This window comes from Thermobia domestica, chromosome 11, assembly GCF_964235325.1.
Source record: "Thermobia domestica chromosome 11, izTheDome1.hap1.1, whole genome shotgun sequence".
In the NCBI taxonomy this organism is placed as follows: Eukaryota; Metazoa; Arthropoda; class Insecta; order Zygentoma; family Lepismatidae; genus Thermobia; species Thermobia domestica.
Window position 1 is genome coordinate 219,030,606 of NC_137464.1, and position 24,776 is coordinate 219,055,381.

A 24,776-nucleotide genomic window follows, 5' to 3' on the forward strand; every position below is an offset into this window, starting at 1 on the left:
TTTCGTTTTCTTACAATAATCATCTACGAGGGGCCAGTCAAAAAGATCCCGGAATTCTGTTGTAACTATTGCCACGATATAAATTCACATTTCTTTAGTCTTCAAAATTGGCACCTTCGGAACACACATTGTTCCACCACTCCTGCGATTGGTGGAAACACCGACGAAAAGCATCTTTAGGTATCTTACGAAGTTCAGCAGTGGCGTTGATTTTGATCTACGTTGGTGAAACGGAAAAGGCCTATTTTTAGCTTTCGAAAGAGCCAAATATCCAATTGTGCTAAACTGTTTTTAAGGCTATCAAACTCTAAATGAGATTTTCCCAAATTTGCACATGAACTTCACATTTACGCGTTACCCGATCTGTGAAACTGCGCCGACTGATCACTCACTACACTCTCCTCCGCCCAGCTACACTATTCGTACACTGTCTGTTGTTCACACTTGTCAATTTCATAATTAGGCAAGCTACGGCTGTACAAAATTCATTGTGATTGTATCACAAACGCCAAAACTACAACAGCATTCGGAGAACTTTTTGAATGCCCCTCGTAAAATAATAATAAATAAAATAGAACTATATTGTCATGGTTTAGGTTACATGTGAGCAAACAATTCATAATTATTGTTAATAATAAAAGTTTTCAGAATAAAATTAATTTATAATCTAGATTCGAGTATTTATTTACATAAATATTATATACACAGCTTGTTAAAATATAAAATGTGCATTCTTTCCAAAATCATAGATCTTGTATTTATATAACATTTTTCTATATTTTTTTTTAATAAACGTAAATATGCCATCATTTACTCACACTCCAAAGAAACACACACATTTACACATTTTTTTTTCATTTCACTAGAATAAAAGAAACAAGATGAGGCTGCTCTTATTATCACAGCTGGAAAATATATTTCCAAATGCCAATTCGGCAATAAAATTAATTAATTAATTAATTATATCTTTGGTGACGTTCTCCGCTTGCAACAGCAGGTAGAAGACCTTTCTTTCTAAACCTACTAGGAACAAACTGATACTTGTTTTATCCATGAACAACTAAACAATTGTTAACTTTTTGTTTTGACATGCAATTATTTTTAAATTCACTGACTACTCGGAAAATGGCATTACATACACACAATGATATTACTAAACAGAAGGTCTCTCTACCTACCAACGCGTAAAGCTGCTAAGTGTTGCAGAATTGCACGGATGGAAATATTGCCCGATCTTATATCAGGCATACCAATATACACTTCTATACTGTTATCAATAATACTGTGTCACTAATTACCCTGCTCACCTGAACCTTCAACTTTTTCTACTTCCATTTTCTGCGCTTCACTTGTCTCTGCTGATGCGGTTTCAGGTACACTTTTCTCCTCACAACCGTTGGTAGTTGTATTTTCACCACACTGCTTATTTTCCTGACCTGATGCTTCTACACTTTGTCCTTCGGAAAGATTTTGGTCTCCTGTTGCATCACTTTCTATATTGACATCACTCGCACTACATTTTTCGGCATTCACAGACGCGCAACTCTGCGATCTCTCCACTTCCATCTTATTATCTTCTTTATCGACATTTTCACTTTCTCCGTTCTTCACTGCTGAGTCCAAATTAGGTTCTTTGTCCGCAGACTTTGATTCACTACTCACTTCCTCTCCTTTCTTCTGACTGTCATCTACACTCATTTCTTCAACATTATCAGTCGCTTTCTCCTGCTGGGGTAATGGTGCCCTAGACTCTAAAATGCTGATACACCTTTGGATGCTATGAATAGCTTGCTTTCTTGCTTGTCGTACATTGTCCTTCCCTTCCGTGTCTATGTTATCCAATTTGATCAAATTCCTCGTAAGCATTTCGTCGAGATACATATACTCCTTATCTGCACGGGTGCCCGAAAAGTTCTCCACCTGATGCATATATCCTTCAACTTCCTTCTGAATTGCTTCCACTTTGGCTATCGGATCTTTCGGCTCCGGTGGTTTGGGAGGCTGTTGAAACTGAGAAGACTGCTGCTGGGCCGACTGTTGTTGTTGTTGTTGCTGCTGCTGGTGGTGTTGTTGTTGCGGCTGTGATTGTTGAGGAGGGCACTGTTGTTTTTGTTGAGGCGGAGCCTTTGGTTGAAATGCATGGGGTGGTGGTGACGCTGAGCTTGGCCTCTTGAACTGCTGCTGGGCTTGAGGGCCTCGTGACTGAGGTTGTCCATACTGATGATACTGTGTGAACTGTGGCCTGCCAAATGGATGAGATTGCTGAGGACCTGCAGCTGGATTAGAATTGTTAAAGTCCTTTGGAATAACAGGTTCATCACGTCCTTCTACGAAGATCGGGATGTGTCTCACATTACCAGCTTGTTTAGACTGCGGCTGCTGCTGAGTATTCGGGTTCGGCTGACTATGTTTGGGAGCCACAGGTGGTTTTCCTGGACTAGATGATCCACTGTTCTGTTGTGGAATATTATTGTCCGATTGTGATGTTTGAGGATTTACAGGATTAATCTCTATGCGAGATACATAGCGACGAGGTTCATTGTTTTGCACCCTGCTATCGGGTGGCGCCGACATAGAACGCTGATTCCGATTTGTCTGTTCATTATCTCCTGAAGTAGGGCCGATTCCATTAGCAGACTGTGGAACTTTTCTTGGTAGCCTTGTCTGTGCATGAACAGGTGGATGTTCCTCAACTTGTTCTGACTGCTGTTGTGGTGACTGTGGTGCTGATGATCGCTTCTCATGAAAAACAGGAATTGGAATTCCATCGCCATCGCTGAAAGCACTTGAACCACTTGCTGTACTACTTGCACTAGCTTGGCTACGAGTTTCAGCTCCAGACGCGTCATCCTCAAATCCACTGCTAACCCCACTGCTTCCTCCAGACGGGTGCCTATTTCGCATTCCCTGAGCCCATTCAGGTCTTTGGAAATAATGGTTATCAGGCCAATTAGAACTTCGCAGATGCTCTGCAAACTCCGGATGGCGACTAGCCAAATCATCTAAATGTGCCCTCATATTAGGACGCTTCATAATATCGTCGTCAAAAGGGAAACCAGCCTGCAAATATAAAGAGAAAAGACAATTGTAAGTATCCAATAAAAACTCCCTACCAGAAATGAAATACAGAAAAAACATTAATAAAACAACCGAAATTCCTCCGCCTTCGGTATCATTAATTTGACATGGAAGTAACTTACATTAAACCTATCGCTACATTACATTAAACCAGTGATGGTTAATTTATAACAGAACAAAATAAGAACAATATTTAGTGCTATTTTCTAGTTTCTTTGCCTTCCCTACGGCAACAGTTCGGTAAATGATCGTAAGTCATACATTTTCTGAATCTGTGTTATATTCTGCCCACCCTGTTTCTCGTTTCATGTGTCTAAGCCAATTAAAGACTGAAACATGAACATTTGAAAGTAAATCTATGAAATCTGTATTGGTTTAAAATTTGACCCGGTATCAACGGCTTCATCTTACAGAATGGGCTTAGTAACCGAAAGGTCAAAGAAAATATTTTCACAGTCTCCATTCAGGCATGTTGGGCAGCTACACGCTTCTTATGCATGGAGTTTAAAGGACAAATAATCCATCTTTTAATTTTTATTCACGGGCAGTTCTGGCCCAAGGGTCACCATTTGTCCATTGCATTACACACTATTTGGTTTGATCTCATAGTAATGTAACTTAATTCACGAATATTAAACCTTGTGCAGGAACGTGTGCAAGAAATACAGCAAGATCACTTTCCCAAACGCTCAATTCTAATTGAAATTTTTAGAATACTAACAAGCAACTGTTTGACAGTGGTTTCAAATTTTGTGGGGAGGGGGCGCAAACTATGGACGGAAATAAACTATATACTCAAGTATATTTATGAATGCTGTAACACAGAAGCGTTAAATTAATACCGTTCTAACACAAAATAATTATTGAGTAAGAACTGTGGTGTCATTAAGAACAAAGCTGTAACAATAAATACATAAAAATAAACTATACTACAACGGTATGAGACGTTGTGGCTCAAATATAAATTGGTGGCATTATTATTGTAACTTCTGTCTCTACATGCACAAGTTTTAAAATATAGAATACAAAATATTACAGATTAAAAAACAGATCAATTCATGAGCATGCAGCGCCCTACGTTATTACCACAGCACAATAGAATGAATCGCTCAAAGCAATGGCGTACCTATGGGAGGGTTCGTAGTTTTAATAATCTTCCCTTGAGCAAGATATGCAAAATTAAACATTTAGTATGTTAAAATAGGTAAACAAACACCTAAAATTACGTGAACTCGGGTGCTTGAACTCCCGTTTGAACTTCTGCGTGCGCCAATGGCTTTCGCTTTAGGATAAATCTCAAAAGCTGAACGGATAAATGTTTTCCAAGAGTCCACACTTACTTACAGCCAATATTAAAGCACAGTACATAGGTGCTTCTGGATTGATTTTAGGAAAAGCTTTAAACGACTCTGAAATAACTGATGGACAATGATGGAAAATAGTATTAAACGTCTCATACTAAACATGCTTTGAAAAACAGAGCGAAGGTATAAAAATTAATGATTAACCTTATATGTAACAGTATACACAGAGCTCTTTATATATATATATATATATATATATATATATATATATATATATATATATATATATATATATATAAATCTTAAAAAGAAATTAAATACCGAGGTAGTGCTACTTCTTGTAGCAACATACCAAAACTAACTACAAAAGAATGTTTTATTGAAGCTCATCACTAGTATACATATTTAGTTGCGAACTGATTCCATACGGAGAATACTTTCCACGTAAATCCGTCATTATGAAAAAAAAAATGAAATACTTGTTTAACGTCCTACGAATATGCTTTTTAGGCTAAGGGAGACAATGATTAAAGCAAGTAAATAATGATGGAAGAATTGATGGAATGAGAATGGGAAGAAACCGAAGTACTCCGAGAAAACTCACGGACATGTTGTCCACCACGAGCTTGCCTAGCCGGGGAGCGAACAAGAGACCCCACGCAGCAGAGATAAGCGCTCAACCACTGAGCCCTGTGCTTCCATCATTACGAAGCAGCTAGGCCTTTGAATGAAGTAGTACAAAACCTAGAGAATCGTGATCTACACACACAAATGGCGACGATGAGAGAGCGCGTACCACCTATACATTATTCAACTACGAAGCAATGTGGGTATTTGTGGTTTCTCATGGGCTCCAATACCGTCAATTTACTGTCTTATTCCGAAATGCCACTTCCAGAAATATGGGATGCTGCTGCGTCACTAATATTAAAAAAAAAAAAAAAGTTACAAGAAATTCAGATGACAGAGTTATCGGCTACAAATCAGCAATTATCGGCTGACGGCTACAGATCAGATGTCATACAATTATCATGCATGACATTCTTAATTAAAATTAACCATCACTGGACAAGAAAATAGTTTCAAAAATCGATTAGAATTGTAACAAACTGAAAATTCTTGACTAAAAATATATTAAGAGTATAAACAGGGAGGATTTCTTTTAGCCTAGAAGCATCGAGTTGACGTATTCGAAAAATAATGTTACAAGACAAGGGAACAAAATCTTTTGAATTAATCTGTAGGCCATTATCACAACGATCTCTTTTTTGTTGTTGTTGTTGTTGTTGTCCTACTTATTTTGTTTATCAAATGCTAATTTAAAACCTCATAGCGAGGCACCCTCAACAAATTAATCAGTCTCAAAATCCATGTTTTACATAATCGAATCAATCTCTCAAGGTCTGTGATGCAATATTAAATTTAAATGGACACTGTATTTTGGTCCACTGACTAGCATAATTCACACAGACACGGATTGTTCTTTTATTATTATTATTATTATTATTATTATTATTATTATTATTATTATGGGATGGGTGGTACCAGTGGCGTATAAACTAATAAACTCATGTTCCACACCAACTTACACGGATATCAACATAACGGCACTTTAGTTATTATAGCAAAGGAATATTTACATCGTTTAGTTGTAAAGAAAGGTAAATGTTTGAATTAAAGAAAATCAAGAGTGGGTGGGGTGGATAAGCAGCCCGGGAAATTAGGTAGGCTAAGAGGACGCTTCCTTTTTCTTCTATGAATGGAATAAAAGGTTAGATTCACTGCTAACTTTTTGTGTGAATCATATCACATAATATTCACCAGTCTGCATTTCTCGCCTTTAAAACTGCAGTCAGTGTTTTCAGCTTCAACTTGTCTCAACATTTTCTTTCAAGAAAAACCTACAGATAAAATTGAATAATTCCATTTTCTTTTTTCCTAAAACGAAATTAGTTGAAATGAGATTACAAATATTCAAAACGTGTTTGCTGAAGTGTTATTTCAGATTTGTCGCGGGGGGGGGGGGGGAGTAGGCCCTTTCCGACATACGAGTTTCACGTCTTTTCCTAGCATATTAGTAGACAGTCGATTAAAATATAATTAATACTCAAACTCAGATGGACAATTGCCTCCGCTGCTTCCCCGTGTTCTGCATACTCCCCCCCGAAACAAAAATCTAAATACGCCACTGGGTGGTACAATGAGTGCTTCTGCGGATGCACGCTTAAATCTCAATCGAGACATGCAAACTAAGCTATTGTAACACATCCCTATATGATTTGGTTGGAAGCACTCAATTTTATTAGGACGATCGATGCATTCGCACGTATGATCCGGGAAGAAAGACAATCAGGTTTATTGGTATCTTGAAAACAGATACGCTGAATACAATGCAGTTACTTGTGTCATATCAAATACAGAAATCTGAATGTGGCAGATCACTCACAGCTGTCAGCAACAGTGGTCCCTATTATCTCACATGCAACAACGAACGTAAGATAACGTCTTTAGAAAGAAATCTTATTATAAATTTCTTAAATGAAAGAATTAAAATTTCGTTACTATCAGTTACAGTTCATGTTCTATATTTAACTGATAAGACATCTGCTGATACTAAAATCACAATACAGGTTTAATGACTAAACTTCTAAAAATAACAAATGATGTTCAAAACTAAAGAACCGCTTTCATAACTCGTTGGTACATCCGGAAACTTTTCTTTTCTTTTTTTTTTTTTTTTGTCTCTCTCTCTCTCTCTCTCTCAGGAATGAAGATAAATATAGATAAAGTCTACAATTTGTTGCCTATGCGAGGTTTCCAAAATGAAATTATGATTTAACGTTTCACACAGTGATGTTTTGAAACCATCGTGAATCTAAGTTTTGATGTTTGCAAGAAGGATAGAGGAAAAATTAAGCTCTAATATGGAGATCCATAAATCATACGCTTTTCCTTTTTTCTTTCTTCGAACAGGACACCTGAAATCTAAGGAAAGAATCTTGATTCAATTGAATGAAGTCTTTATAAACAAACTATGCTTTCCAACATTTTTTCGAAAGGAAGTTTTCTGCACTTAGAAAAATGACAAGGGTACAAGATCTTACAAAATATAAGAATATAGTGATTCATTGGTACAGGGTGGCCACTCATTTGGAATTTCAAAATTCCCTGACTTTTCCAGAAATTTTCCCGGTTTTCCAGAAAATTTCTAGAGAGATCTAAAATTGGTATATCATTGTTTTTCAAAGCTTAAACAGAAGCTACAAGTGAAATGCAATGTGGACTAGAGGATCATTCTTAAAAAAAGAATCACAAAAAACACTAGCGAAGATAAATAGTCTAATTTTAATCACTTATTTGCCTAATTTTCAATTCTCCTATGTGTTTCCACTCCACTGTAACCAACTGCTGCACAGAACGAGAAGAGGAATGTCTATCCCTATCGCTTTCCAACCTTAAGCTTAATACTAGTTACAAAAGTACACACACTTACAGTCCACTACTAAAACACAAATTACTGGAACGAACACTACTTTACTGAAATGTTTTAAAACCTCAAATCACAGATTTGCAGTTCACTAAAATCAAACTGAAGTTAAGACCACATCCACTTAAATGTTTTAAGACTTCAAACCAATAATCTCATCATCAATTGCAGACAGTTTCTCCTTGACATCATTCAACAACTTCATTTTCTTCGCCTCGAGTTCAATAACTTTATCCTTAATGGCATTTCTCTTCTTCTGTTTCTTCTCTTCCTCTTCTTGATTCCTCAGACTCAACATATACTCCATGAGCATTGCGGGCAGCATGGACAACCCTCTTTGTAATTGGAAACTTATCAATACCACCCACAGCTGAAATTTTATCATGTACCTGCCTGAGTGCAATTAGACTCAACTCGCTTTGATTTTCAATTAAACATTCTTTGTTGATTGAAAATCCCCTCTCCACACTAGCATTTCCATGAGATAAAATGAGGAGAAATTTCACAAAATCAGTCATATGTATTGAGCATGCGCCTAAATGCAGTATCTCCATCCAATGGTCATCTAATCTCTTACTTTTCCTGTCATAATTCCTCATTGCTTCCAATACAAGAGGATTTTTAGCAAAAACTTTGAATTCACCTTGGATTTCATCAGCTAATGTTCTTAAAATCCAATATTTGGATACTACAATTTCTAGGCAATTGGACAATCTCTTTGCAGCTACAGTGTCATCCATAACAAACACACTTGGATCCAGGAAAGAAATTGCTCTTGCCAGGTTGAATTTTAGAGGTGACCTGTCCATTATTTTCAGTATGAATTTCTGACATCCTGCGCGAGTCTTGTCGAAATTCAAGAGTCTGTCTATCCGATACGGTATTGGCTTTTCGTATAGCATCCTTTGATGTGTACCCAATGTTTACAAGCTTGGCTGGCTTTAAGTTTTCGCTATTATTGAAATCAATCTTAACCAATGGCCGGCCTTCCAAAACACTATCTTTCACAAAACGACCTGCAACAGACAATACTATGGCCTGGAGCAAGTTGTAAAGGAAAGGAGCTAATGGAGCTTCTCCCTGAAATTCACGCAGGAAAGGTTCAACAGTTTTTGCTAATGTTGTGAAAAAGCCAAGTTTTGCACCAAGCAGGTTATCATTTGTGAAATGTCTTACAGTATCAAAGCTTTTGCACTGTGGTACTTTCTTCTCATCAACAGCCCACTGTACGTATTTCTTTACGTTCGGTAATATTTCCATCGCCCGGCAAGCAACGACTGAATTTTCTGTCCATTTAATGCTGCAAAATTTTTTTCGGAAACACAGAAGACCTTGTGCATCTTATGTAATCTGCACGACGAGTGGAACGTCTTTGAATAAATTATAAGACGCCCTTAGGAATTCTTCTAATTTCCAACCTGTTGCTTGCATGGCAGCTTTAAAAGCACAATTCATAGTATGCAGCCCACAACTTTTAATATCAAGAAGAATTGGATCTGAAGGTGAACTTGCAAGATCTTTCTGCAGGTCACTTAAAAATTTGAAGTTAACATGTGGGCCATCCATCGAAACTTGAACAATTTTCTTGAGGTCCAAACCTAAGATACCATTCTTGAAACTAACTTGAATGTCTGCTGACGTTGAATGTTCGAGGAACACTGAATTTAAATATCTTGCTGACACTTGGTTTCTTTCATTGTCCCAAAACTGAATCGTAAGGTCCATTTGCTGCTTTTGCGAGACTTTGTTAAGGCTTTCATCAAACCCAATAACATAATGCTTGCAAGCTTCTATTTCTTTGAAATGATCACCTTTAAAAAGTCGTCCAAGACCATGAACGATAGTATAAGCTAACTTGGTACGTTGTAATTGCATCTTACTACAAATTTCGCTATCAGGGAACATGAGCTTGAAATTTGTTAGCCAGTCGGGAAGCAGATCGGAATGACAAGTGTTGCATTACTGCCTGCAAACACCACAGAACTTCAGCTTTAGTTACTGACTCAGACACTAGAAACGACTTCATAACATTAGCATGTTTATTTTTAATAGATTCTTACTCAACTATCGTTTAGCCTTTATATTAATCACGTGACTACCAAAACGGGATGCAGGGGCGCAGCCCCGAGCGAATTCTGAAAATCAAGCAGCCATCGAACTAAACAAGTGTGTTAATTACAAAATGGTCCCGATTTCGCTCCAGCTCAATTCATGGGCAGCACTAAATGACAAAAGAATATGAAGAAAGTATGCGCAGCCCAAACCAGCAGAGTTAGATAAACGAAACCTGGAACGAAGGAGAAATCTGGGGGCGAAGCCCCCAGCGACCAAAGTTATTTTGTATATAAATAAACCGGCTAAATGGCTATGAATACAGCAGAACGTAAATTTTCCCCCGAGTAAAAATTCCATGTTTTTCATCAAAATTCCCTGACTTTTCCAGAATTAAAAAATTCCCTGACTTTTCCCGGTTTTCCAGGTTTTCCAGGTGAGTGGCCACCCTGTGGTAGTGCGCTCGTTATGGCGTGAAAGTTCTAGGATTAATCCTAGCTAATCTTGAGTTTGTAGTGGGCAACACTTTTACCCATGAATTTTTACGTTACCTTCATTTCTGCTATGTCCTAAGTACTGGTCGTTAATGTGTAATAACCATCTCTTTTCATCGTGTGATTGCCGTAACACATTAAAGAGTTTATTTTTGTTTTGCATTATTCAAGTGTAGTACAAAGCGTTATTAGTACTTGACTTGCGTCCGTAAACTTTCATCATTTAAGTTTTGATGCTAATATCAAACATGGTGATTGCCCTTATTAGGGAACGAACTATGAAATAAATTTTTCAACCATTTAGATGTTTATTTTACTTCAGAACACACTGGGGAAAATGTACACATATAGTGAGTGGCCTAATGTATGGGTGGGATCATCAATATATCCAACAATTTCCGCATGTAAACAGTTCAATACCTAACAGTGTACTACTACTCTAGCATAATGCAACTCAAAGAAAGAAAAAAAAAAACTAGCTACGTATTAGATAACACAAGTTCATTTCCATGGAATCAAGTTGACTACTGAATGCTATCATTTAATTTGCCAATCCAGTCGAAGTTATTCCACTTCCCTACGCATTATTCTCTCTTTTCATCTATCAATAGATGTCTCGGGAACACAGTACTTCACTAGTAGATATTCAAGGTTAGTGCGAGATGTCTGATTCGATCCCACAACATACGAGTTCGTAGTAGACAACACTGTTTCCGTAAGATTCAAGTTTTCCCGGTGTTGTCGAGTCTCCTATCAGGAGAAAGAGAGATGACTTCAAGGATTTCTAGTTTTCAAAAATTAAAATGCCTTGCCGGAAATCGTAGTTTCCTTTATTGTGTTAAAACCGTGCGACTGCTCTATTTTTTCTTTCAATGAAAGTTCCAAGTAGTTTTATCTTCTGTAGACACCAAGTATGTTCATATTCACTTGAGTGAAACAAGTAATTCAATTTTCAGAAGCTGTTAAAAATCATATCCAGAGCTTCAAAAATCCACTCGCCTGCTCGCCAGTGGCGACTTTTTTTTTTTTTCATTTGGCGAGTAAAGTCCGATCAATCAAAAACGTGGATTCAAGAATAAATAACAGATGTCACTCTTTTTTTATTTGTAAATGACATACCAATTAACAATTTTAAATATATATATATATATATATATATATATATATATATATATATATATATATTGATATGTTCACTGTGTCACAAAATGATTTTTGTTTATTTGTATAAACACTGAGACTGCAAAATGGTCTGGTTACTAGATTTTTGGGCTGGTGAGTACTTGCAAGCAAGATTTTTAAAGTCCTGATTATATCAAACTGCATTAACTGTTTCATATATTTTAAATACTTTTGTTTCTACGTATCTCACGTACGTACGTATTAACGTACTTTACGTGAAGGTAAAGTGTGGTTCATAATAAAAACAGCCTATATACTAAAAAAGTATGAAGTTAAGGAAAGTTAACTCAAGAGCCACCAGCATTATTACCCCTGCTGAGTGCTCTGAATACGGGCCTGTTACCAATAACATGTAAACATGCTCATCGTTTTCCTTTTTCCTTGACCTCGAGAAACGTCACAAATAAACAGCATTACTAAAATGATAAGGTTTCTAAGAGTAGCCAGCCATACGTAAGAACATAAATATGTAATGACTTCCAATCTGTAGAAAGATACACTAAAGTCTTTAAGATTCGTATTCATTCAGAACACTATGTCACATCACACGATAAAATATCTACATCGCCCAACTATCAACTGATTAGCAATAACTATATGTGGCAGTGACAATATATCATAAGCCTACCATTCTTCATTAAAATTAAATCAACCTAAGCGGTCTATCAATTTGGAAGAAAATTGGCACAAGCAGTATTTCAGTGTAATGTCCTTCTCTCCACTTCTTTGGTCGCATACTCACACCAGTTTATTAAGTACCTTCTCTTAATCTGTTAATTTTTCCGATTCTCCACATTAAGTATATTAACATTATTTATTTATCCAATTTAGGGTTGAGTAAAATCGCAAATTACAGTAATCCCCAATCAGGTAATTTATACTGATAATCAACGAGAAATACATGGTAGGTAGTACCCGAATTCTCATCTTAATCATTATTGGGTTAATTTCTTTGGCATCTTTTCACTACCGAGAAACGGCCCCGGTCTAAGGGCTACACGTATGATCAAATATACACGTTTAGAGGATTGAGGTCCGAATTACATACAAAGAATGCAAGCTAGCTTAGAACTCTCAGCTTGGGAACCACTCGACATCTATACTGTACTTCATAATACAAATACTAGCGTTAATTATTCCTCTTTTGCATCTCGAAAATTACGCAAAATGACAGATCGAAAAGCGTATGTCACTGTGAATTTAAATACACAGAAATCGACTAGGTATTTCACGATATACAAATAACAGGTGGAACACTAAACTATTTTGCTGTTAATTGAACTCGAAAGAGAAATAAGTGGAAATTTTTAAGGAAGATTCACTTGAGATAACATGTTACGTCACAATGATTAATCAATTATAAGATTTTTCTATTAACCAACTTAATTGTTATTTCTCAGTTTAATTCGAAACCAATCTGATTTAGAGGAAAAACTGCATGGAAATTTCTGCTTCTTTGTTTTTAAAAAAATATCTGGCATATATCCCAAAATGCACGGTTCAGATCACCTGGCACTGTCCCGACAGTACGCAAACAAGAAAATAAAACGAGCAGTCGTCCGCGCAGACAAATATAAACAACGAGAAAATTAATGACAATCTTACTCACAGGTATTTCACTTGTTTCCGCGCACATAAAAGTAGGCTCCATATTCAGCACTGGGATAGATTCCATATTGAACAACAACACTTACGAAAGAACACTACGTACTCAATCGCTTCACTTACACTGAACTAGGATTATCTCAACTGAACCTTCAAGGTTACGCGTTCCTTTTATATTCAAAGCAAGCCAGCAGGCAATCTGAAAGCATGCCTCCACCTTCGTACTACAGAAGTTCTAGGACGTTCCTGATGGACCATACAAGAGTTGATGAGTCATCTCATACTTTGGGAGGCTGAGCGGAAGATTCTTCAAAACAGCTGATTCTACCTTGCTTAACCACAAACCGCTGCCTACTCAAGGAAAGGAAAATGCAATCTACGAACTATACATAGAAATAGGATGCATACCATGTAATCAGCCTCCACAGAACACTACAGCCTCTCGTATCACTTGCCCTACATCCAGTGAAAAAGAACACTCAATTGAGTTTTCAAAATATTGCAGCCGTGTTGCTTCGATTCCACTAAGAAGGTGCTGCGTGTGCCGCTAATTTTAGATGTTTTGGCAAGATCTTCGGTTGCGAAGTCGTACGTATCTTGTTTGGAAAAACGTCAAACAAGAACCAACGATGAGCCCATTTCCTCCAAACTTTCTTAAAATACATTGCACCAAAGTATGTGTGTCTGTTTCCCCACGTTTCGAGTCTAAAATGCAATTTTAACATGAACTGATGCATCTAAAAATTCCATATCAATGCACGTTCCATGTGTAGAAACTAAGCTACCTACATAAAAAAAAAAAAAAAATCTATCATAGCACTAACACCACCATTCTTTAGCCACTAATATGTTTTAATGAGGAAACCTATTGACAACTAAAGAAAAAAAAACTTCAACATTCCAATAAACATATTCTGGGTTAGAATCAATGAGGTGGGTGGGTTCCCACTCTCGACAAGTAATTTTCTTAAATCACTGAAGAATTTCTTCTGTCAGGGAAATATTTTCCTTCCATTTCACATATACTTCTTATATCATATTTCTTTAAAAAGTTTTCACTTCTCGTAAAAAATAAAAGCTTGATTCGAACCCTGACTATGCTATAAACTCAATGTTAAACTCAGTAAGTATCAAGCTGTGTCGTATAGCCGAACCAGTTAAAATTTCCGGAATCGGTTGTTAACTTCGCTCTAGGTCTATTATTATTAATATTATTTTAATTGATCAAGAAATTATTTGAATAAACCACTAGCTGCCCTGATTAGATGCTAAAAGGTTGAATTTATAGAAATTATTTAGAGTGCTTCTGGAATACAATTTTAAGAGAAGTCCACCTTTCATACAGTCAATTCAAAAGTGAATTTTACTACTTCTACTTAGTTAAATGTCATCTTCATCACAAAGGCGAATTAAGACTATGAGCTATAATTTAACATGTGGGATCCAAACAATATGTAGGACTGCTCGCTGGCCTATTGGCTAGTATGTGCGCATTCGGTAAATGATGTCTCGTGCTCAATTCCCGGTGGGGAGCAAATAACAGAAAGTTGCTTCGGAATAATCTCAGTGCAGAAATGGAATTCCAAATGTCAACAAACAAACTGATATATACTAACAACTAAAATCGAGCCAGAGTTTTGTTCCACCGAAGGATAGCGTTATCCATTTAGCCACAAGGAACATCTGGATTTTGGAATTTAACCTACAATTACGAACCATTATCCAATTCACGAACTTATTAGTATACACTTTCATATATTTACGTAAAATATGTTTTGAAATATGAGTCAGACATGCTTAAAGTAGTATAGGACAGGAACACCTGTGAAATTTTTAAAAACGAAGGGACGATTTTAAAAGACTGACAAACAAGCGCAATCACGATGCACACCTTGACTTGGTACTTCATGTAAAACAACTATTTATACACGCTGAATAAGTTCATTAATGATAGTAAATATACTACTGTATTTAACAAATTATTAAATACTATAATGTGAGTGAGCAAATCAAATGTTTTGACACCGTATACTTAGAACTGAACCCAGTTCGAAAATCCAGGGGTGCAGAATTGCTCCACCCTGTGAGTGGCTATGGTATTAGGGGTCAAAAACCATTACGAAGCTGACAAAGAAAACTATTACGTAACCGATATAGTAAAATATGTTTAGTGTCGATCTTTTATTCTTAGTGTCATTTGGAATTCAACGTTTAATTCTTAGGCCGCATAGACAACTAAAAGTCGAAATTTGTACCGTCCTCCATTATGTCCTTTATGGCAAAGACTAATGATTAACGGAAATGAATGATTACGAAAGAATTGTTGGAATGAGAATATAGGAGCAAAACGGACAACCCAGATTTGAATTCCATTTGAGTTCAGCGTCCTTTCCAGCAACGAGGCTATATGAGACTTAGATCTACAACTTAAAGTGGGATCCTAACCACAGAGCTCATTCTGAAAATCAAACCTCAACTTCCCGTGCCAAAGGCGCTTACCCTACCCACATAGCCAGAGAGAGCTGCAGAACCTCGACAAAAACTTCGAATACTATACTGTCCATCACAAACTCACATGGTTTGGGATCGAAAACCAAGGATCCCTCGCACCAGAGTCGCCCGCGCTACCACTGAGCCACCGTGGCCGGCATGCCTTCTCTGAGATTATTTACATATATGTAGGGGCACGAGTTTTTCGCACTCAGAAATTGAAATCTTCGCGTTTTGTCGCATTTTTCAAATAAAGTTTAGCATTTTGTAGCTCTGTGGAAAACAATTCCCTGACATTTTTACAATTGTTCCTTTTATTCATAAATCACTATAAAAATAAACCATTAACTACTTAAAACAAAATACACTGTATATTTTATTTGACAATGTCAATTTCATTTATAGAAAATTATATGATTTCAAAATCAAACTGAAGAAAAATCAGTAACTAAACTTACTATGAGTAGGAAAGTTTTGCTGTCTTCTGAAAACACATAGGCACAAGTTACATTTAAGCATTAAACATAAGTTACATGTTTCCACATTTTTCTCCATTATTGTATGTCACTTATCAGTCCATATTTGAAAAAACCTCAATTGGCACTGCTTGTTGGAAGCCACACATATGTAAGTACATTTACAACAAACTTCAATCAATCATCACTTCGAAACTCCCCAGCAGCTGCGATGGTGATAGCTAATGGGCAACATGTTCCCTACAGTCGTGTCCTAATCACCCAAAATGCACAATTCATGCCACGTTCTACCGTTACGTCAGCGGAAAACTAGCGTTTTTAAAGTAATGAAAATGTATTTTTAAAATTTCGCGTTATATCGCGTATTGTTAGAAATCTCGCGCAAAACTGCCAATTTCGTGTTTTATCGCGAAACGGGAATCAATGAAATTACACACAGAATGTCAAGAAACTGAAAATTACTTAATTCTGACAAATTTCGTTTTATCGCGGATCCGAAAAACTCGTACCTCTACATATATGCGAAACAAGCTCAGACTTCAGAAGTTCACGTTTCACGAAAAACAAAATTTTTTAATTACTTTCGAAACGACTTAAAACAAATATTCTCTCTCTTCAGTATTTCCATTACTATTCTAACATGGTACTTCCAATTTTCAAATGAACTTCAAACATGTTTTGTGAAAATACAAATTAAGTAATAGCGAAACACGATTTACTCTTTACCAATTTCAACTTACAAGATATATATATATATATATATATATATATATATATTGAAAAGTAACTCAGTTTTAAACACTGTTTACGATATCAATATGAAATTATGTGTCGTATGAGGGATGTGTAGGTAGTCAGAAATTCATCCAAAATCCTAAATTTTATACTGAATAAAAGGCTTTCAAAATAATGTCAAATCCTCTAAGCAGAGTTCTATTTTTTTTCTTTTTTTAATCTTATATCAGACATACTTCTTCCATGAAATTCTCCAGCTTGTATACATTTAGGTATGTATTTTAGCCATCCTGCAGGGAACCTCTGAAATGCCATCGACCTACGTTCTTGGTCATTTTCTACAATGTTATGGGGATCTCGTCTTCAGAGAAAATCTCCACGTCAAAAAAGTGACATCACTTGGTATTTTTGGCTGTAGGCACATTGCCCAAGAAAACACTTTCGGCTGGCAGAAATCTCACTGCTTGACATTTTATTGATCAGACCACACTTATAGACGATTACGAATGCTGAGAACTAATTCCAGCATTTTTCATGGTATGTGCCAGTAATGCTACTAATAAATTGTAAAAAAAAAAATCACTTAATTTGCTTCAGAATAAATTCGGAAAAAAAAATAAAAATACAGGAACAGCATTGCCTCCATGGCTAGGTCTGTCCACAATAAAACCTCACCTAAATAAACTTATTAGTTTTACTTGTTTGTATCCAATGTTTATACAGGATATTCCCCAGACTCATATCCCTTCGCGCCAATGTATTATACTGAATCTATGACTTCGTGCAAATATAATTTGCGGGTTGTATATACCACTAATTAAGAGACTATAATTATATAGAATTTCCGACACTACACTGGAAAATCTTCAATAATTCACCCAAATGAAGTTAAGAGAAGACCATAGGTTTTTCCGGCAATCCAAATGATGTATAAACCTAATAATCTAAAAAAATGCCCTTATTAACTACGTAATAACAATTTCATCGCCTGGAGCAGTGTCGCACACTCCCATAGGGTGTCGCGAAATGTTATTAATTAATTATCAGGAAACATTTAATAATAATTAGTTGAAATTAATCTTGAGACAGGCTGTACCAGTCAATGCCTCCAACGGAAGCAGTACTACATAGTCTTTACTTTATGGAAACTTATATAGTCTCATATTAATATATTATTAAAAATCAAACAAATGTGTCGCTATGTCCTGGACCTTTAGTAAAATGTCTCGTCAGTCAGAAAAGGCTGGGAACCACTGGCCTAGGGAATAAGCGAGAACTTCTTGCGGAATAATAAAAATGGGCGACACACAACACAAACAAGACAAACTACCACCACTAGAAAATATGATCGTCCGATATGAGCTATCAAACTTTGAATTAGAAGATGCAGAATGCCTGCTCTTTGCACTGGAAAGTTATAGTCCTTTCAGATTGAACATTAGTCCAAAATAAAATTCAAGTGGATTACATACCACACACTATAGTAGAAAGTGTCAAACGGGCATAGATTATAGAATTTAAGAAGGTAAAATATTATGGAAATTCTTTGATGAAATAACGTTCATTTCGAGTCTCGTTTAATTTCCTCTTTTCAGAAAAAAAACTGAACAGATAAATTATCATCAAATATTCTTGATCAAGAAAACTAACACGAATATCCATCTATTAATAGATATAAAATTAAGGAAATCTTATACTATTTTAAAAATTAAGTATTATATTGTCATATCCTCAAAACATTAAAAACAAATTGAAAAAATTCAATTTTCCAAATTGAAAAAAAAAAATGACAAAGTCTTCCTTAAGTTATTGCAGTTCAGAATGTGCTGGTAAGAGCAACGAAGCCCGCTAACACGTATTGACAATTCAACAATTAAAGAAATATCTTTTTACAGTTGACATTACTTTAAAATTATGTCTCTAATGTTACAGTTCATGGCGTTTTTCTCACATCAAAATAAATTATCAATACCCATTCTGCACTACGGCTCAATGCTATTTATGTAATTAACAACATTCCTTTACATTTCTGCCCTGGCGAATGACACTACCATGCACGTCAACATTTACCGTGATCACTTAATTACTCTCAACCCAAAAGTACAAGCAGCGCTGACCAATCGCTGGTACTGCTTTGCTATTTGACCTTGCAAAATGGATTACACATTGTAATACATCTGATGTCTCGGTGCTTTCACGATGCGTTCATTGCACACTGAGATACGAAAAATTACTAATATAAATGTGTTAATTGATATCTAATGTGAAGTGCTAGAAGCACTCACTCACGCCATGAGAAAATTTAAGGATAGATTGGATACAATAAAACCACAAAAACGGCTGATTTTTAACAAGGAAAAAAGATGAAATGAAATCTAAGTTTTACGTCCGACGATTATGGCGACTAGGCTAAAAGAGACTGATGAGAAATGAAATGGTGGACTGAAGAAAGTGGAAGGAAGCAGAACCCCGGAAAAACCCACGCACACATTGTTTGTCCACCACAAAGCTCACTTAACGTGAGCTGGGATCGAGCCAAGGACCCCATGCATCAGAGGTGAACGCTCTACCACTAAGCCGCCGCGGCCCCGATCTTTAGCAAGGAGTGAAAATATAATAATAATAATAATAATAATTTATATAGAACGTACAAATGAAATTAGACTAACTTCATGTCCCACGATTACGAACTTGAGACTAAAGGAGACGAACAATTAATACAAGTGAATGATTATTTAAAAAAATGTAGAATGACAATGTGGGAGGAAACGGGGAAACTCCGAGAAAAGGAACGGACACAATGTTCATAAGAAATTCACGTCCTGGTTTTGAAGGTCCCGTCTCATATAGTCTCGCTGCTGAAAGGGACGTTAAACTAATCCCTTGCACCACAGATGAGCACCCTATCACAGAGCCACTGTACCCTCCACTTCACTGAAGGTTTTTCTTGTATGGTCTATGCACGCGCCAGCTGCACCAATCCAAGCCCCGTTAATGGCTTGAAGCTCACGCTAATACCGGCACCCGTTTTACATAACCTGTTTCATAGAACGCAAAACCACGCACATTCGAAAAAACTACTCAAGAATAGGCCTACAGTATAAAAATATACATGATTGATAACCGTAACTACATGTATTTTTTCCCTATATTATTTCCTCTTCAAAATCTGCTGGTACTCAAGTAAATCCGAAAAAGAAAAATCAATACGTGAGTTTACCTCCTTATTAAAAACTTACAACGACGTAAAACTGATACACTCACTAGTTAATAAAGGTGTGTGTGTGTGTTAATCAGTTAGCCTATATTTTAAATCACGGATGCAAATAGCCACTCGCCCAGGGCGAGTGGTTTATCAGTGCGGGCGAGTATTTAATAGGCCTACCATACCGAAGGTAAGTAAATGATTTCTATTATGGTATGCAGGCTAGTAGCTTTTTTGTTGGACTAGTAAAATTTTGTTGATCATTTGCATCCCCAATTTTAAATCATTATAAAACGATAGGGATCAATCACCATTCTATGGATCGCGGACAAGCTCACCGGAAAAGCTCACCACTAATAATATGGTATTATAAGATAATTAATGCAATAAAGAATACAATAATGACAACTAATTACATTTATAGGTTGACTAATTTAATTGCAAAGGAAAATAAACTTGAATAAAATAAATAAGCAACGGAAAAAATGACAGAAATAAAAACTAGACTTGAACAGATTTGAACAAACAAAAGACTACTAGCCTACTTCCTTTTACTGAATAAAGCAATCCAACTCCCTCCCCTGTGCTGATACTTTCGTGCACGAAATTTTGCAACACAGAAATATCGGTAAACGAAATTTTGGTGAAAGGATATCTCCTTGTTATTTTTTTTCCCACACTGGCTGAGAGTATCTCAGATATATCTCATTTTGCTTTAGAAAAACGTATGCCGGGTATGAAGATTTATTAAAATCTAGTCTTTGACTACTAGTGGCCCTAGTTCCTCAATAGAAAGCAGCTTATGTCCAGACACCCCAATTCTATACACTCAAGCTGCCAATACTTATTAGTTACTACATATAGGACAAGTTTCCTCTCATCCCGTTAGATATTGAATAATTGATTTACTCTATCTGTGAAAAAGGACCTAGGTCTAAATTCTATCATTAGGTTCAGCGACTCAAGAGAAAAAATGAGATAATATTAGCAACTAACTTAGCACAGGAAATTTACAAAAAATAAAGTTAATTCACTATACTACATTATTTATACACAAACTATTGTACCATTATGTTCCAAACAGATCACTCTGTGGAACCAAATAACGCTTAACCCAACCATTCAATCAGAGAAATGTGAACTGAAATCCGAAAACCTGGCATAGTCAAGACAGGTACTCTTAACATAAATTTACCGTCCCCATCAGCAGTGAGGATATACGGAATGAAGACTTACAGCTTAACGTCGGGAACCGAACCCGGGTCTCACAAGCAAAAGTCGAGTACGCTAATTGATGATAATGGACGAAATGGTGGAATGAAGAAAGTGCAAGAATCCCGACCACTATGATTCTTCACCACAAACACCACTACGCGCGAACTGGGATCGAAACGGGGACCCATGCACCGGAGGGGAGCGCTCTACTACTGAGCCACGCCCCCTTAATGACTAAGTGACTACCTACCCAGAAAGAAAAACTAAAGTAGGGCGAATGTCAATTTCGAATACATTGTCTTCAATCGGCCAAATGTCACTTTCTACTACATCAAATCCAACTGTAGACAAAATTGGTAAATAAATATTATGGGCATGTTAAAAAAAAAAAAAAAAAAAATCTGACCACACTTGTTTTTCGGGAGTAGTGACCCAGTGGTATAGAAGTCACCTCAAGTGCCGAGTTCTCCCTGGTTCAACCCGCCTAATCCCATCAGAAGCTGTAAGGGTAATTATAAAGCCATACATTTTTTCAAAAATAAGTACCAAAAAACTCCAATGTCTGTTTGTATAAGTTAGAAGCCAAATAGATAAGAGAAAAATTCTAAACAGAGAAAAGAAAAAGACGGAACCTGACGTGACAGCCCTCTGCGCATAAACATTTCAAAAGAAACTTTTGGCTAAATATTCTTTGTGTATTTAACAGTGTTTTATTTAAAAGGCAATGACATTTTATTTAGAATTTTAAAGTTAGCTATGTAAATACATCGTAGGCACTTAAGCTTCGCTGAGATTACTAGCGGATCCACGAAGAGGCAACCGCCTTCATACTAGGGTCCCCAACGTTTTCTACGTCTATTTATAAATTATTGCGTGCAGGTTAAGTTTAAGTACACCGTATTTCGCAAAAGGTACAAAAAAATTCAACACTTCGCATGATAAGAACTCTCTTATATATATATATATATATATATATATATATATATATATATATATATATATATATATATATATATATATATATAAAATCCGTAAACCACTGAATAAAATAGTAATACAATTTTATTTTATCCCTGCAAGTGCTATATGACGGTTAAAATAAGTAAGCGCATACGAAAAACCAGTGTAGTAGATAATATGTGACTGCGTAATATTCCTGCACAGAATACAAAACCTTCAATTTTATTTTACAAATGTAAACTTACAAGTGTCAAACTATCATAAGTGCTATAGGGATTCGAATCAGCACGAAATATCCACGTGTTTTCAATCCTCGCTTACGTGTATACCCATCATACAGAGTAACTCCTGCGGGGGCCCGCCAATTTCGCCCTGCTCTGACCCGGTTAGATATCATTCGTGTTTAGTGACTCTCCTAACACAGGCTGGTTTGTATTTCTGCATTGTAGTTTTTACGACATGTGTCCAGACACTGTACTTATACGAAAATCGCTAAAGAATTATGATTTTTCATCAATTACTTCTGGTGGCCCCCTTAAATTTCATGTATGCTAAATGGTGTATTGTTATGTTGCCTTGTGCAAACCTTTTGGAGGACAATACGCAAATAAATAAATAAATAAATAAATAATAACATTAATAACTGCAATTCTTTCGAATGGTGTAGGCCCTATCTAAACTTAACATGTACGAATTATTGTACTTCTTTATTTTGATTTGTTGTAAAACTCCGTATTTTAAACCTACTTTAATAGTCGAGAAGGTGATCACGCTAAACGAGCTTCCACGATCAGGAAGTGACTGGGATCCATGCATATTTACATTGATAGGACTGAATACTGTATATATTTCGAGGGATATTACGACAATATGGTACAACTGTTTTAACTACGCAACAACAAAACTGGAAGATGATTATGAAAATACTTGTAAACGAGCACTTCATTCAAAAATAAGTAGCGTAATCAAACCACATTAAAATTTAATAAACGTCTTTAGTATTCATATCCTTCCTCCACGCTAAATATACTAATTCTTATATTATAGAATATTTACAATTATGATACCGAAGACGATCCAAAATAAAATACTTTAATTCTCAATTTCACTTTTCAATTTTCGCAATCCATACAAAACATTCACATTCAAAACTAACCGCAAAATATCTTACGAGACGCGCTTATACTACGGACATTAATCCACACATAACGTTCTCTCAAACCTACCGACGACACTTCTAGTAGACTAGGTCTGGAGTTATGTAACTACAAAAATTTAGTATTGCTATCTTAAGTACAAGGGTAAATAATAAACTTTCATTGTTAATGCAATCGTTCAGTGGTATAATCTTAACACAGTTAATTCATTACGAAAATATTAATTTATAAATTAATATAATTAGACCACTACACTCTAGTAATTTTCTCGACCGAATTGTTACTTGTTTATAGACATCGGATGCACAACTTACCCTTCGAAATCCTGATTGCGTTCCACTCCACGAAGGATTAGAATCAAAAAACATTTTTCTCTCTTGTTCCAACTGATCTTTCAACTCTTGCAAAATTTCGTCACCTGACCTTCCACGTAATCTTTCACTCAACCTCGGTCTATCACGGTACGAGAATGACATTGTCCCTTCCTCTCCGCACAACAATATATACAATACGAACACACATCTAGCTTCTGCCAGAACATTCTGCCGTAGCCGCCGAATGTTCTCGCTTCGCCAATAAAGTTCTAGATAGTTTTTACTGTTTAACCAATAGGAAACTCCGTTCTATTACAACTTCAAAAATTCTGCAAGTTTCCAGAACGTGTCCAGATGGCGGAAATTTATTGCATCACTCTGCCATCTATACGGAGATGCACAAACTATTTGCATTCGGGATCAATGTGGTGCCGCTAGACATTATTTTCCGTTTATTCGTAATAATGTAATTTTATTAATTAATTTATTTACTGAAATAGAACACAATAGATGTTATACCCAACTACAGTATTTCTCTTCTATGATATATTTACAATTTCACGTTTAAACCTTGTAAAGCAGACAGCATAGATTTTTTTTTTTTTTTTTGCTTTCGTCCTTTGACACCTTTCAGACCAAGGATCTTATAAAATAGAGGATCTGCCCTTACAACAAAATCTTGAAGCTATACGTCACAGTTTCGCCACCCCTATTCTGCCCACTCCGCCCAATAAAATAGCAATGTTTTGAGCCAACAATCATGGCGGAAACAAAAGTAGCCAATCAGACAATAGGAGATACGAGAGTAGCCAATCAGACGTGCCGATGCTCGGTTGTTTTTTGGCTTCATCGGTTTAATAGGATGAAGATACATATGGGCAGATCCTCTATTTATAACATCCTTGTTTCAGACAGAATTCGTCTGAACATATAAAAATCGAATGTTTCGTATGAGAGTGATAATTAAATACGTGTTTAATTATTTAAGATGAAGAGTCCAAACACCAAATTTCGTGTATCCA

At 36.2% G+C, this 24,776-nt stretch overlaps 1 protein-coding gene across 2 annotated transcripts; it reads right to left on the bottom strand.

Moving 5' to 3' along the window:
- Window positions 1–641: 641 nt before the first annotated feature.
- Window positions 642–24,011, bottom strand: LOC145664746 (BAG domain-containing protein Samui-like). Of its 2 annotated transcripts, none has more exons than XM_081731641.1 (2): window positions 23,755–24,011; window positions 642–3,060 (listed from the first exon to the last, which is right to left on the bottom strand). In XM_081731641.1, the coding sequence occupies exons 1-2, from the start codon at window positions 23,914–23,916 to the stop codon at window positions 1,291–1,293; spliced, it is 1,932 nt and encodes a 643-aa protein (XP_081587767.1). In that variant the 5' UTR covers window positions 23,917–24,011; the 3' UTR covers window positions 642–1,290. The 2 variants fall into 2 exon arrangements, with proteins under 2 accessions (XP_081587767.1, XP_081587768.1); XM_081731642.1 differs by lacking the exon at window positions 23,755–24,011 and adding an exon at window positions 13,207–13,346.
- Window positions 24,012–24,776: the final 765 nt, after the last annotated feature.

Coding starts and splice junctions, on each gene's coding strand:
- LOC145664746 (XM_081731641.1), bottom strand. CDS start 23,916: ATGTCATTCTCGTACCGTGATAGACCGAGGTTGAGTGAAAGATTACGT. Junction 3,061..23,754: donor CGCAATCAGGATTTCGAAGG/GTAAGTTGTGCA, acceptor TTATATTTGCAG/GCTGGTTTCCCTTTTGACGA.